At 47.8% G+C, this 14,605-nt stretch overlaps 1 protein-coding gene across 1 annotated transcript; it reads left to right on the top strand.

The window, feature by feature from the left end:
- The first annotated feature begins 265 nt into the window (after positions 1-265).
- Mrpl9 (mitochondrial ribosomal protein L9) lies at positions 266-5,095 on the top strand. Its single transcript, XM_048427895.3, has 7 exons — positions 266-443; positions 593-749; positions 1,208-1,332; positions 1,498-1,548; positions 3,194-3,295; positions 4,395-4,478; positions 4,600-5,095. Exons 1-7 carry the CDS (start codon positions 300-302, stop codon positions 4,732-4,734), a joined length of 798 nt encoding a protein of 265 aa, XP_048283852.3. The 5' UTR covers positions 266-299; the 3' UTR covers positions 4,735-5,095.
- The last annotated feature ends 9,510 nt before the right edge of the window (positions 5,096-14,605 follow it).

Below are 14,605 nucleotides of genomic sequence, written 5' to 3'. Positions count from 1 at the left end.
TTCCGTAGGAAGATTACAGGCAGGTACCACCGCGCTCCCTATGCCTCTTTTTTAAGTGAAGCTAAAGAAAAGATGCTTTCTTTTGTCAATCCGCTTAATGCTCATTGCATTAGCTATGGAGAGAGGTTTGACGAAAATAAACAGCAAGTCTCTCGACTCTCCTGTCGCCGTCCCATTCCGGGTCCCCAGGTCTCAGCAGAACCTGCAGCTCTGCCACTCAGGCGCGCCGCGGGCAGCCCAGAGGGCCCGACTGCGCCTGCGCGGGGCCCTTCCTCCGTCTCCGCGCCGGGGCCGGGGTCATGGCCGCCTCCGTAGCTAGCCGGGGTCGAGCCCTGCTGAGGGCCGGCTCTGCTTGCCTGCGGCAGGGAAGCATCGGGGAGCTACTCCGGGCGCGAATGGAAGGGGGCACCCCGGGGCGTGACTTCAGTCTGTCTCATTACCGGGTGAGGGCCGGCTGGGGCTTGGGGACGGATTGAGACCGGCAGGGGCCGCTCCGTGGGGTGGCTGGCGGGCTCTCCTGGGTGTGCAGGTGACGGTGGCGGGGTGGCGGGTGTTTCTGGATGCTCGCTCACCCCAGCTCCCCGGCCACCAGAGCACGGTCATCGTGGAGCGCTGGTGGAAGGTGCCGCTGGCCGGGGAGGGCCGGAAGCCGCTCCTGCACCGGCGGCACCGCGTGTATAAGCTGCTGGAGGACACCAAACACCGGCCCAAAGACCTCCTGGAGCTCATCCTCACGCAGTCGGTGGACGGTAAGCCTGGACCCGGATGCTGACCCACGGGGTTGCTGCTGTATAACGTTAGCTCTTCCTGCCTCTCGTTTGTTTGCCTTCTTAGTGACTCCGGTGAAAATAAAGAAGTCACGAAAGTACTGTGACTTAAATAATGACCTCCAGCACGAAAAATTAAAACGTGTGTGCAAAACTGTTAGCTCTAAAGAGAGAACCCAACAGTTTGCATGACAAATAATGAAATCCTTCGATTGAACAACTCAGTCTACACCAGTTTTTAAACTAGACTTGTGACAAGTATAGTTCCTAATAAATGTATGGTGTGAGCGTGTGCGTAGGCCAGAGGCTAGAGCCGAGCCCCGGGAATCTACCTGTTTCCTCCCCATAGTGCTAAGGTTACGGACCATGTCCAAACTTAGGTCCTCTGTGTGGCTAGGAACTCCTGCAGACTTTTCATCTGTTCCTGTTCTCATTGGCAGAAATTGGAGTGCGGGGTGATCTGGTCTTGGTGAAGAAGTCTGTGGGTCGCAATAAACTCCTTTCTCAGGGACTGGCAGTGTATGCATCCCCTGAAAACAAGAAGTTATTTGAAGAGGAGAAATTGGTGAGCTCAAAGGATTTGGGGGAATAAAATTTGAAGGTTCCTGCTGGGGATGTCTTCTGTTACTGAATTTGAAGATGCAGTGGGGAACTGGAGTAAGCCCGGCCTCGTCGGACTGTTACTGCTCAATGCGGGCTCATTTCTTCTACTTGGTTTTATCTCTTATAGCTGCGACAAGAAGGCAAGCTGGAGAAGATCCAGACGAAGGCAGGAGAGGCAGTGAGTAGGGAGTTTTTACTGTCTCTTACACCCATCACCAACCTCCTGAGAGTCTCCTCACAGTTCCACATGGGATGAGAGCAGGTAGTGTCCTGGCTGTCCTGGAACTCACTCTGTAGACCAGGCTGGCCCCAAACTCATACCTGCCTGCCTCCCCCTCCTGAGTGCTGGAATTAAAGGCATGCTTTTTTTTTTCTTTTTTAAGAAAAATGTGCCAGATTTTAATTTGTATATTTCTTGCATTAGAAGTACAACATTTGAAGACATCTTTGTCCTGGGATTTTTTTTTCCCCAAAAGTGTGATAGCTTTTGAGGGAATCCCCAGTCTGGGAATCAGGATCTGTGGGAAAGTATAAGGTGAGGACTCGGCCTTTTGGGAGCACGTACAAACAAGAGAATATAGCCGCGTGAGAAGGTAAACCATAAACCACAGGCATTAAAACGGGGGGGGGGACTTTTTTCCATACATAATATTAAATTAGGCCTTTTCAAATTAGTGGGTTTTGGGAAAATTAGGAAATATGTGAATTTTTAAGGTACAGTTTGTTGGGGTGGGAGGCAAACTGGCCTTGAATTCTGTGTATGACCAAGGGCAGCCTGACCTAATCCTCCTTCCTCTTCCCTTCAGTTGGTAGGCTACAAATGTGTGCACATGATTGGGTTAATAAAAAGCTGATTGGTTGATAGCTAGGCAGGATTTTGGGGGCAGAGAGAATGCTGGGAATAAGGGCAGAGTTTGTAAGCCAGATAAAGAAACAGCAACATGGGAAGTTCACAGATGAGGTAAACGAGCCTGGGGCAGCACTCTATATAGATTGTAAGAGCTGACTGGGCTTACATTTATCATTAATGTCTCTGAGTGGTTATTTGGGTAGCTGCTGAGACACAGAAACTCCACCTACACAGATGTCTACCACAAATGGATGCTGGGATCAAACTTGGGGCCTGTGTATGTTAGGCACACATCTTATCAACAGTCTGCCTAAAGTAGAGATATGTATAGTGTAGTATTAGAAAATAGAGAGCTGGAAAGAGGGTTGACAAGATGTACAATAGCTTGACTCTTCAAGTAGTTTATACTTCATGTTGTAAGTAGGAAAACCAATGATGGAGTGTGGAAGACTTGAAATTCCATAAATGTCAAGTTAAAAGTCACTGCATCCTGAAATATACCAGGAGCCTTCCTAGATGACCCTAAGCTTATTGTATTTATGTGTATGGGGTCAGGCACATGTGCAGTCCAGGGGACAGCTGGCATGAGTCAGTTCTCTCCTTCCTCTGTGTGGACCCTGGGGTCAGACTCAGGTCATTGTCCCTGGCAGCAGGCACCTTTACTTACCATTCTGCCAGCCCTAAGCCCAAGTTTAATGCAGACTTTTTCTCTTTGCCTAGAAACAGCAAGGTAAGGATGAATTCCCCTGTGAAGTCTTGGAAAATATCTTTTTTCTATATCAGAGTTGAGAAAAAAAGATGTTCTGGGTTTGGTTTTTTTTTTTCCCCATGAATGTTTTGTTTTCATCTGTCTTAGCTGAAGGGCAGAAATGATGAGGTTTTCCTGAAGTCCCAGATCCTGTGACTCTGAACATATTTCCTCCCTCTGACTCCGACTTCTGTTGACACAGCTCCGATTTATAATTCTTTTTAGACAGTGAAATTTCTGAGAAGCTGTCATCTAGAGGTGGGAATGAAGAACAACGTCCAGTGGGAACTGAACCCTGAGATAGTTGCCCGCCATTTCTTCAAGAATGTGAGTGCTCCCAAACTTCAGTGTCCCCTTAGGTCAGAGCCACCTCTAGATAGACCCAGGATTGAACCCTTTACTATAAAATGGTTTTCCCAGCTAGAGTTGGGAATTAATTATTCTTGGTTGATTTGCAAGGAGAAAGGAGGAATGTAGCTAGGAAGTAAAGTAGTTACAGATTTAAAGACTAATAGGAAAAAGCAATTTATTTTATCTCTAGCTAGGAAGAACCTGGGGATATGTGACTGTAGTGAGGAGCTGCGGGCAGGCCTGCTTTTCACCTCACCCGGCTCCCGCACGGCTAGCTTAATCCCAGAAATAACAACACACAAATTGTATTCATTTAAGCACTGCCTGGCCCATTATCTCTAGAGAGTTAGTTACTGGCTAACTCTCACATCTTGATTAACCCATTTCTAATCATCTGTGTAGCATCACAAGGTCGTGGCTTACCGGGAGAGATTCAGCATGTCTGACCTGGTGGCTGGCTCCATGGCGTCTGCCTCATAGCCCTCTTCCCAGCATTCTGTTCTGTTTACTCCGCCTACCTAATTTTCTGTCCTATCAAGGGGCCAAGGTAGTCTCTTTATTGACCAATGAAAATAACACAATAGACAGATAACCCTCCTCCATCATGTGACTTACTAGAGAATTGTTGTTTTTGTGTATAAAGCAGTGTTGGTCTCAAGACCTGTTCTGTTTGTAAACTTGCCACCTTTGCTGAGAAAGACTGAGACTGTCAGCTGTCTTCTTCTGGGGACTTTTGTTCCCTCCTAAGGTCAGCCAGAATCATTTCCCCAGATGTGGGGACCTGTGCAGGAAATTCTAGACCAGACCAGAGCTGTCTTTATGAGGTTACCTGGAGGCTGAAGTTAAAGGCTTTATCTCAGCGGTTCTCAGCCTGAGAGTCATGACCTCCAGAGGATACCCTGCATATCAAATATTTACATTACGATTCATAACAGTAGCAAAATTACAGCTATGAGTAGTAACAGAATAATGTTATGGTTGGGGTCACCACAACGTGAGGGACTTTATTAAATGGTCACAGCATTAGGAAGGTTGAGAACCGCTGGTTTATCTGGTTGTTGGTTCTGTTTTCCAGCTTGGTGTTGTGGTTGCCCCGCATGCCCTGAAGTTACCCGAGGACCCTATCACACGGTGGGGCGAGTACTGGTGTGACGTGACTGTGAGTGTTTCAGGGATTTTCTTCTTTTGATTGGGAGAAGAGTTAACGTGAGAAGCTGATTGGGTGGTGTCGATTCTGCCTGACTGATCTCTGGTTATTCCTCTTTTTAATGTGTGTTCAGGTAAATGGACTCGACACTGTAAGGGTTCCTATGTCCGTAGTGCTCTTTCAGAAGCCCAAAACCAAAAGATACAAGCGGTGGTTAGCCCAGCAGGCTGCCAAGAGCGTGACCACTACCAGCTCCCAGGCCGCCTGAATGTCCTCTGCCTCCAAGACAAAGCAGTCAGAGGAGCATTGGAGTGAAGCAGGCAGCACAGGAAGCTGTCCCAGCTCTGAGCAAGCATGGATTGTGAGAACGTGGACTCAGCAGACTAGACATGTAAGGCTAGCTGTGTTTGTCACCTCTGCCGTCGGGGGTCATCACGGCCAGCTGTGTTTAGCACTCTGCAGGCAGTAGATGCCGTAACTGAAAATCAGTGAACTGCAACAGTCTTCTTACCCTTCCTCCCGGTGGAGAGTCTGTGGGAACCAGTGAAGGGCTGAGCCATTGTGCCTAAAATGACTGTGTTCTCATCCAGACTGTGTCTCATGCAGAAATAAAGAGCCGTTTAACTGGACTTGAGTTGGCTGTGAGCAGGATATTCAAGTAAGGTGTCCTGAGCCGTGGAGAAAAGCGTAGCCACTGTGTCCTGTGGTTGCCCTGAGCAGACTACTATAGCCAGTCATGTTTGCTCTTAGGACTTTCTCTCTCTCCATGTGAGTGATGCAGTGGATTTCACGAAGATCTGATAAGGCTAAGGATGGTTGGCGGGGAAAGTGGAGTTGGATTAAAGAAGCTTAAAAGAAGAAAGAACTTCTGTATAAATTTCTTAACCAGCTCCTGACATTTCATAAAGAAGCCCTGACTTCCAGACCAAGGATAATCCTAAGGTTATTCAATAATAGAGCCCACCTGCCTCATGTGCTACCTCCAACCAGCCCCATACATGGTTTGGTTTGGTTTGATTTGGACAGGGTTTCTCTGTGTTTCAGTTAATAGTCTCTGCGTTAACCATTGCCCGTGACAGAAAGTTTGTCTGGCCAAAACTGAGAGCAGCATGAGTTTAAGGATTAAAAATAATTGTGAAGGGGCTGGAGAGGTGGCTCGGCGGTTCTAAGAGCACTGGCTGCTCTTCCAGAGGTCCTGAGTTCAATTCCCAGCAACCACGTGGTGGCTCACAAGGGTCTAACTCCAGCTCCAGGATATCTGACCTCCTCACACAGACATGCACGTAGGCAAAACACCAATGCACATAAAAATGAACAAATCGTTTTTAAAAAAAATCAGACACCAAAAAAAAATTTTTTAAGTGTGAAATGACTGTTGAGTGCTCATCCCTGAATGGGGTATTCCTATCACTTTGTTTAAGACAAGGGAATATCAAGGAATAAGGCAGGATTGTAAGACTTGGAGTAGGTGGGCGGGAGGAGTGCTGGAAACTACAGACATGGCATGGCTGTGGTGAACAGCAGTGACCCTTGTTACCTGCACAGAACCGGGGGCAGGTCTAGACCATGTCTCAAAGCCAGAAAGCATGAGGGGCTGGAGAGGTGGCATCCACATGGCAGCTCACAACCACCCATAACTCCAGTTTCAGGGGATCCCATGCCTTCTGTCTCTGGCCACACAAGGCATGCATAGGATGCCCATACATACATGTAAGCAAAACACTTTGCATGGTTTTTTTCTTTTAAAAAAAAAAAGACATAAAAGTAGACATGATTAGTTGGAGGAAATAAGGGGTCAATAGTGGGAGAGAGAAAAAATGGTGAGGGGAATTAAATACGATCACAATTCATGGTATCCGTGTATAAAATTGCCCGAAACTTTCAAAACATGTTTTCAAGTGGTCTCGCCTCTGAAATTCTGAAGCAGAAACAGGCAACCCAGTAAAGCCAGTGTGGGAAGAGCAAAGTAAACCACTCCGCCTGCTACCTGCTGTTGGAAAAGCTGACCTTAATAAAGCTGGTGGGAAAAGAAATGTTTTCCATTTGGCTTCCCTTTGTGTGTTGAACTGGGAGTTACACTATCAGCTCTCCTGAGCCAAAGCCTTCAGACTCACTGAATTCCACACTGTCTTTCCAGGGTCTCCAGATGGCAGACGGGTCCCAACTGGTGTTATTGTCTATAGGACAGCTCTGGGAAGCTCGGGGAAAGCCAGGGCTCACATTAACTGGCATGGAAATGATAGGACTTCTGTGGCAGTGTATGGTGGAAGTGGGCTAGTTGTGGGTGCCTGTAAGCTTAATATTCAGAAGACTATAGCAGGAGGATTGGAAGTTTGAGAATAGCCTGGGCTACATATTGAGGCTCTGTCTCAAAAAAAGAAAGGGCTGAGCATGGTGTCATATGCCTTTGATCCTGGCACTCAGTAGGTAGAGGCAGGCGAATGTCAGGTGGATCTCCAAATTTGAGGCCAGCCTGGTCTACAACGTGAGTTCCAGGACAGCCAGGGCTACACAGAGAAAGCCTGCTCGATAACTAAACAAATAATGTGTGCATATGTACTATTAGCTTCAATTGTCAACACAGCCTAGAGTTCTGAGAAGGGGACCTCAGTTGAGAGATTGTTGGGTCAGCTTGGCCTATGGGCATTGTCTTGGTTGCTAGTGGATGCAGGAGGGCCTAGCCCTCTCAGGGCAGCACCATTCTCTGGGCAGGTGCTTCTGGGCTGTATGGGAAAACTCAAAATGCAAACCTGTAGATTCCCAGGGTTACTGGCCAACCAGTTTCGCTGACATGTGAATCCTAGATTTGGTCAGAAACCCTGATCAAAAAATAAGGTAGAGAACGAATGAGGCAAAGAACCACACTGACCTGTGGTTCAAAGGTCTCAAAACTTAAATGGAGAAACATTTATCACACCAGTAAAGATGTCTTTTGGGGGGGGGGGGGGCTGGAGAGAACGCTCAGCGGTTAAGAACACTGGCTGCTCTTCCAGAGGACTAGGGTTCATTTCCCAGCACTCACATGGCAGCTCTCAACTGTCTGCAATTCCAGTGAATCCGACACCTTCACACTGACATACATGTGGGCAAAATAGCAATGCACATAAGAATAAAATCTATTTTTAAAAGATGTCTTTGGGGTTCTCTAACAGTATAACCATTTGGTGATGTTCTCTGGCACGCTCCTCTAGTTCCCTCCCTGTTGCCCACCAAAGGCAGTGTTGGGGAGGAAATGACTTATGCAGCTAACAGTCTATCATTGAGGGAGGTGGGGAGTAACTCAAGCAGAAGCCATGGAGGAAGGCTACTTGCTGACTCACTAGTTACAGATGGTATAATCCTGCTCTCCTCTGTCCTGTATCCTCAGCTTCCTCACCCAACTCTCCTCTTTCCATCCCCAGCCTGCACATGGTACAATACTGGCTAAGCTCTCTGGTATCCCTAAAGTGAGGCAATCAGTCAATCAGTATCTATTTCTCTATATCTATCTACCTACCTACCTACATATCTATTTATCTACCTACCTACCTACATATCTACCTACCTACCTACCTACCTACCTACCTACAAATGTCAAGAACAGCTTTTAGGAGTCAGTTCTCTCTGTGTGGATCCCCAGTATCCAACTCGGGTGTTCAACTTGGGATAAATTTTAAAAGGAGCATGTGAGGGGTTGGGGAGGCGGCTCAGTGGGTAAAGTCAGTGCACGTGCAAGGGCCTGAGTTTATACTCCCCAGCACCCAGGTAAAAGGCCAGGCGCGCAAGGTGGAGAAGCAATTACGGAAGACAACTGAAGTTGTCCTCTAGCCTCTGTGCACATATGCACACATGTGCACATGCATCTACGCACATGTATATTCCCACACAAAAACGGGGAGGGGGAAGAAAGAAAGAACTGTCTTTCCAGGGAGCAGTGGTACCATTAACAAGAACACTTCTGCAGGCCCAAAGGGTGAGAGGGAATTTGATGGGAAGCATTACCAAGTCTGGCTTTAGGCTCAGTGTTTTGTGTCCGATATATGCAGGAGATCTGAGCACCTTTGTAAGGCTGGAGAGAGAGTTCCACAGAGCCCTGTCTTACAGACTTGCCTTTGTAACTTGAGGGCTTCAAACACTTAGTTTTAATTGGTGATCAATCACCCTTAGCTTTTATTGTCCTTCTCCAGTGTATTGATTACCTCTAGCCACATCCTTTATGAAACATTCATTTCTCAAGCCTATTTCCAGTGGCATCCGCTTTCCCAGGCCCCCAGCGCCACTCAGACAGTGAAAGCTGTCACAATCAAAATAAAATGGTCATAGGCACTCGCCAGTTCTGCTTCCCACGGCCATGGGATCCTGATTGTGGTGAATCTACAGGTGATTCTGCTTTTAAAGTTCCATTTTAAATCTGTCCCCCCAGCACGTTTTTGTTTTTCTCTATGTATATTCCTGGCTATCCTGGAACTCACTTTGTAGACCAGGCTGGCCTTGAACTCACAGACATCCGCCTGTCTCTGTTTGGGATTAAACGCCCAGCGCTCTATTTTTTAAGATTATTTTATGTCTATGGGTGTTTTGCCTGCATGCCTTTCTGTGTACCACATGCATACCTAACTCAGTCCAGGAGAGGGCATCAGAGTCCCTGGAACCGGAGTTTCAGGTGGTTGTGAATCCCCATGTGGGTGCTGGGCAGTCCTGGAAAGGGCCCAGCCAGGAACAGTCAGGCACCAAAGGTTCAGCACTTGGAGTTAGCACTTGGAGTTAGCACTGGGGATAGGTTCTAAAAGGACACCTCTATTACAGAACCTTTATTTGTTTGGGATTTTTTGTTATTGTTTTTTGTTGTTGTTTGGTTTTTTTGTTTTGGGGTTTTTTTTTTTTTTTTTTGGCTTTTCAAGACAGGGTTTCTCTGGGTAATAGTAGTAGAGACCAGGGTGGCCTCGAACTCACTGAACTCACTGAGATCTGCCTGACTGCCTCTCAAGTGCTGGGATTAAAGGCATGCATCACCATTGCCCAGACTTGTTTGCTTGTTTTTACTCCAGAGCTTTTAAGTAGGAGTGGAATTCCTCCATCAGACATCTCACCCTAGTTAGCTCAGAGCTGCCAGCGAAGGGAAAATGCACACAATGGTGCACACTCAAACCTCTATTGGTTCAGTGGGCAGAACAGGCCTGTGACTGTTGTGTTTCATTTTGAAATTGTCCTTATCTGTCTCCACTCACTAGACCGTGAGTGCCTTGAGGGAAGGGTGTGCCCAGGACTTGGCTGGGAGTAAGTGGTAAACCTGGGGCTTGGTAAACTAGAGAAACCAGGTTCAATTGCCAGACCCCACATGACGGTTCACAACTGTCTATAACTCCTAATTCTAAGAGATCCAGTGCCCTCTTCTGGCCTCCGCAGGTACCAGTCACACACGGTGAACATACACACATACATGCCAGACACTCATACACATAAAATCAGAATAAATCTTTTTTTAGGGGAAGGAGGGGGAGAGGGAGCTTGTAGGTGCTCACTGAGGCAGCACCACAACAAGTGACACCCTGGATGCTGGTATTTTCTAAGAAATGTTCTGCTTCAGAAATCTGAAAATGGGGAACTGGAGAGATGGCTCACGGATTTAAAAACACTTGCTGCTCTCACAGAGGAGCTGGGTTCAGTTCCCAGCTGCCTCACAGTCATCTGTAATTCCAGTTCCAGGAGACCTCACACAAAAATAGAACATTTTTTTTCCCAGACAGGGTTTCTTTGTGTAGTCCTGGCTGTGCTGGAACTCACTCTGTAGACCAGGCTGGACTCGAACTCATAGAGACCCGCCTGCCCCTGCCTCCCTAGTGCTGGGATTAAAGGCGTGCGTCACCAATGGTGCACATAAGAAGTTCCAGGACAGCCAGAACTACACAGAGAAACCCTGTCTCAAAAACAAATTTTAGAAAGAAATATGAAAAAGTATTTTTATTCCCCACTCCTACCGGATTCCTCCTCTGCTAGACTTCATTCTAGAATGGAATTCTCCTGGTTTCATAGCAATGCCCACAAGAGGGCAGTAGAAACCAGAGCATGAAGACAGGGTGCCCTGGTTTCTAGCTCTGCCCTCCTTCCACCCAGAGAGAACAGCAAGACCAGGCTGTGGGTTCCTTGAGGGAAGAGTGTACCAAAGACTGTGTCAGGCATAAATAACGAGTCCTGGTCCTCAGTAAATCATCATCACAGGGATGGCAAATAAACTTAGGGGAAAACTGACCCTGAGGAAATACCTCTTGCTGCAAATTCCAAGTGAGAGCTATGGCTGACTCGGACATATGAGACCCCCAGCACAGAAATCTCTCTGGGTCACTAGGTGACAGAGTTGGGATGCCTGGGCCCCGAATCAGCTCTCTGTTTGTTCCTATCAGATCCGGTCTTAACAGCACTTTCAGAAGCTCCTAATTCCGTAAACCTAAAAGTAAAATAGAGCAAGGGAAATAAAAATAGCAAGCCTCTAGAAGATCCAAATCTCCTGTTCCAAGAGCCTGCTCTAAATGCTGTAGGTCTTGGCAGTGACTACTTATCCTGGCTAGTTTTACATCAGCTTGACACTAGAGGCATCTGGGAAGAGAAAGTGCCCCGTCAGACGACTTGTAGGTAAGGCTGAGGTGCTTTTCTTGGTTGAAGATGGATATGAGAGGGTCCAGTTCTCTGTGGATGGTGCCAGGCCTGAGCTGGTGGTCCTGGGTTGTAGAAGAAAGCAGGCTGAGCCAGCCATGCGCAGCAGGCAGATAGCTTTCCTCCATGGCTTCTGCCTTGAGCTCCCACCCTGACTTCCCTTGGTGACAGACTGTGATTGGGAGGTGTAAGCTAAACAGCCCCTTTGCTCCCCAAGCTGCCTTTGGTCAGAATGTTTTATTGCAGCAACAGGAAACTAAAATACCTTAAATTCTGCCTCCACTCCGGAGTCCAGGGAGTGCAGGCGTGTGACCCAACCCTCAGTTCACGTAGCTGGGTTTTAACACAACTTAATCTTCTGTTGGCTTGAGGGTCAAAAGGGGTAGATGTCTCCAGAAAGACACCTACACGGGCCGTGTGGCACCCTCTCCGCACACCCTCATCCTGCAGTGGTGCCAGGCCCTCTGTTGACTTCTGCCTTCCCACTGGTGCTCTTCATATTAATTCCTCCCGTGGCCCAACCACAAATCCACGCAAACCTGAGCTAAGTTCATCCCTCCGTTCTGATCGATGCCCCATTGCTTCCTTTCTGTATTTATGAATCAATCATTGCTTCTCCCAGTAAGAAACCCTGGAAGTCTCTATAATATACACTTTCCCTTACATCTAACCTCCATTCCAATCACAAGCCCCGTCTCCTCCCCCTAGTCCTGGAACTCATCTGTGTAGACTAAGATGCACCCTGTAGCCCTGTCTTCCGTCTGTAAGATGTGTCCGACACTGTTGAGAGGCTGGCCATGGAGGGCTGAGCAGACGCCGCAGGGCTGCCATCACCAGAACTCACAGGTTTGCGTCACAGACATGAATGATTGAGTAATAGCGGTGAGAAGCACTGTGAAGGAAATACAGCAGGCAGTGTGATGAGTGCTGAGCGAGATGCTTTTGTTTCTGAACAAGTGTAAGTGTTTTGCTTGCGTGTTTGGACACCCCATGTATGGTGGTTTGAATGACAATGGCCCCCATAGGTCCATAGGGAGTGGCACTATCAGGGGTGTGGGCTTGTTGGAGGAAGTGTGTCACTGAGGGTGGGCTTGGGGTTTCAGAAGCTCAAGACAGGCCCAGTGTTGCATTCTTCCCCCTGCCTTTGGATCTGGATCTGGAACTCTCAGCTCTCTCTCCAGCATTATGTCTGCCTGCCCACTGCCATGCTTCCCACCCTGACAATCACGAACTAAACCTCTGAATCTGTAAGCCAGCCCCAATTAAATGTCTTCCTTTATAAGCATTGTCGTGGTCACTGTGTCTATTCACAGCACTAGAAACTCTAAGATGCCATGTGTGCAGTGCCTGAGGAGGCCAAAAGAGGGCACCAGATCCCCATGGAACTACAGTGAGCTGCCATGTGGGTGCTGGGAACAGACAGAACTTGGGTACTCTGAAAGAAGAGCAAGACCTCCCAGTCACTGAACCTTCTTTGCAGCCCCCTGGTTTGGATTGAGACTGGTCAAGGATCTTGAACCTTGAACACCTAATCCTCATACCTTCTCCTCCCAAGTGATATGTAGATTTTTTAATTATTTAAAAATATCTGAGGGAGACTACTTTAGTTGGATTTCAAGGAAAGGGCCATCAAAATCTGACAAGCAACAATCTAGGGTTCTGTCGCTGCCTAAATACTCAAATTAAACCTTTCTAACATCTGTAGCATTCTGAACGTAGAGATATCCGCGAAACCCAGCCAGGGCAGAGGGTGTGTTGGGCTTACATTGCTTTCCAGAAGAGGAAAATGTTGGCAGTTCATTCATCGCTCCACTTCTGCCCCTGCGGTCCTGGAAACTCCAGAGACGCTGGTCCTGAACCAGTACCAGCCCAAATGGCCGCCTCCAGACCGCTGTGTGAGAGAGCAAGCCTTGCTGCGGAAGCTGCCCTCAGCGAGCTTTATCTGCCTCTCACGGCACAGCATCCTGTGGGAAAGAGAAGTGAACAGAGTTCCAAACGAGCAGATGAGGGTAGCTGCTGCAGAGTGAGGAGAAGGAGGAAGGCTGATGTCTGTAAGGTAGACAGGGAGAAGGTTTTGGAAGTTTTGTGGCCCCAGGCCAGCCATCTGGGTTTTTAAGTCCATGGGACACTAAGGCCTTGGGCAGGGGCCAGAGAGATGGCTCAGTGGTTAAAAGCACTGCTGCTCTTCCAGAGGACCCAGTTTCTGTATCAACACCACATCAGCTGACTCACAGACACTTGTCACTCCAGTTCCAGGGGATTTGATGCCTCTGGCCTCTTCATAATTTAAAATAACTTTTCAAAAAGAGGTCTTAGACAAGAGATTGGCACATTCTGATGAGGGTTCTTAAAATGGACTCAGTGGTAGCTAGCACACTCAAGGCCATGGGTTTGATCCTCTGCACCAAAGACAAAATGGCTATTAAAGTCTCTCTCCCAGATCCTCCAGCTCCTCCCTGGAAAATGAGTCACAGAGTACAGGGGCTCCCTACCTCTTTCTGCCCCCTGATCTGGTCTCTGTTAAATTCCTGGAGGGTCACATGGGCCCGAATCTGGCTCTGTCTACCTTGCCAGAAATGCAGTAATGCACTGCAGTCCAGGGGGCACAGGTGACGGCGGCGGCAGGTGGAGAGCCAGGAAGGCCAAGCCGGGTACCTGTCACCATCCTGGGATCTTGCTACCACCAGAATTACTGAGTAAAATAATCCCCCCGCATTGAAGCCCTTGCAGACAGACTTTCTAGGGTACACTGTAGACTGAGGAAGAAGTGGCTGCCGCAGTGGCTCCTGTCTCCTTCCCCACAGGTCTGGTCTTGTCCTCATTCCCCTCATTTTCTGTTCGACACCATGTAAACGCATCTCTCTCCGGGGCCTTACAATCTAAAATTCTTTGCTAGCTCTCCATCTCAAAGATAAGCATCTAACCTTTGCCTTTTAGTAAAAGCTTTTGATTTTTGTGGTTTGTCTTCTCTCTAGTATCTCTTCCCACTGCTCCCTTCTCTGCTAAGATGTCACTAAGGCCTGGGGTCTTCTAATTTTCCTCCCTTTACTCTGACCCTTGTTATTTCGTATGTTCTTATGATGCCTGTTTGACTTCAAGCATTACATTCAGGCTCAAGTCAGAAAGAAAAGTAAGTGCTGCATCTACTATACCAGCCCCACAAGAGCCTTCCAAGAACCTCTCAGCATCCCACAGGTACATGGGCTGATGCTAGGTGCAGGGGAGGCTGGAAAATTGGGATATGTCATGGCAATGTCAATGTCAATAATGTCCTGTCAATAGACAATGGTAATGTCTATTGGCTTATATCCTATATGATCAAATACTTGAGGCTTTGCTAGCTACTGCCCTCAACAAATCTGCAGTCGTCAGCGAGATTTATAATCTGAGCTGAATGTAGTGGTACACCCCTGTAATCCAAACAAAAGGAAGTAGAGACAGAAAGAGTGGGAGTCTGAGGTCAACCTTGCCAGCACAGCAAATGTGAGGAGGCCAGCCTGGTCTACATG

The sequence above is a fragment of the Myodes glareolus genome, chromosome 17 (assembly GCF_982192425.1).
Source record: "Myodes glareolus chromosome 17, mMyoGla1.1, whole genome shotgun sequence".
NCBI classification, from domain to species: domain Eukaryota; kingdom Metazoa; phylum Chordata; class Mammalia; order Rodentia; family Cricetidae; genus Myodes; species Myodes glareolus.
Note: the sequence above shows the minus strand (reverse complement) of the source record. Positions and strands in the feature narration are given on the sequence as shown.

Excerpts from the sequence above, each read along its gene's own strand:
- Mrpl9 (XM_048427895.3), top strand. The coding sequence starts at position 300 with ATGGCCGCCTCCGTAGCTAGCCGGGGTCGAGCCCTGCTGAGGGCCGGC. Across the intron at positions 444-592 it reads TCAGTCTGTCTCATTACCGG|AGCACGGTCATCGTGGAGCG; the intron begins GTGAGGGCCGGC and ends CCCGGCCACCAG. Across the intron at positions 1,549-3,193 it reads AGACGAAGGCAGGAGAGGCA|ACAGTGAAATTTCTGAGAAG; the intron begins GTGAGTAGGGAG and ends AATTCTTTTTAG.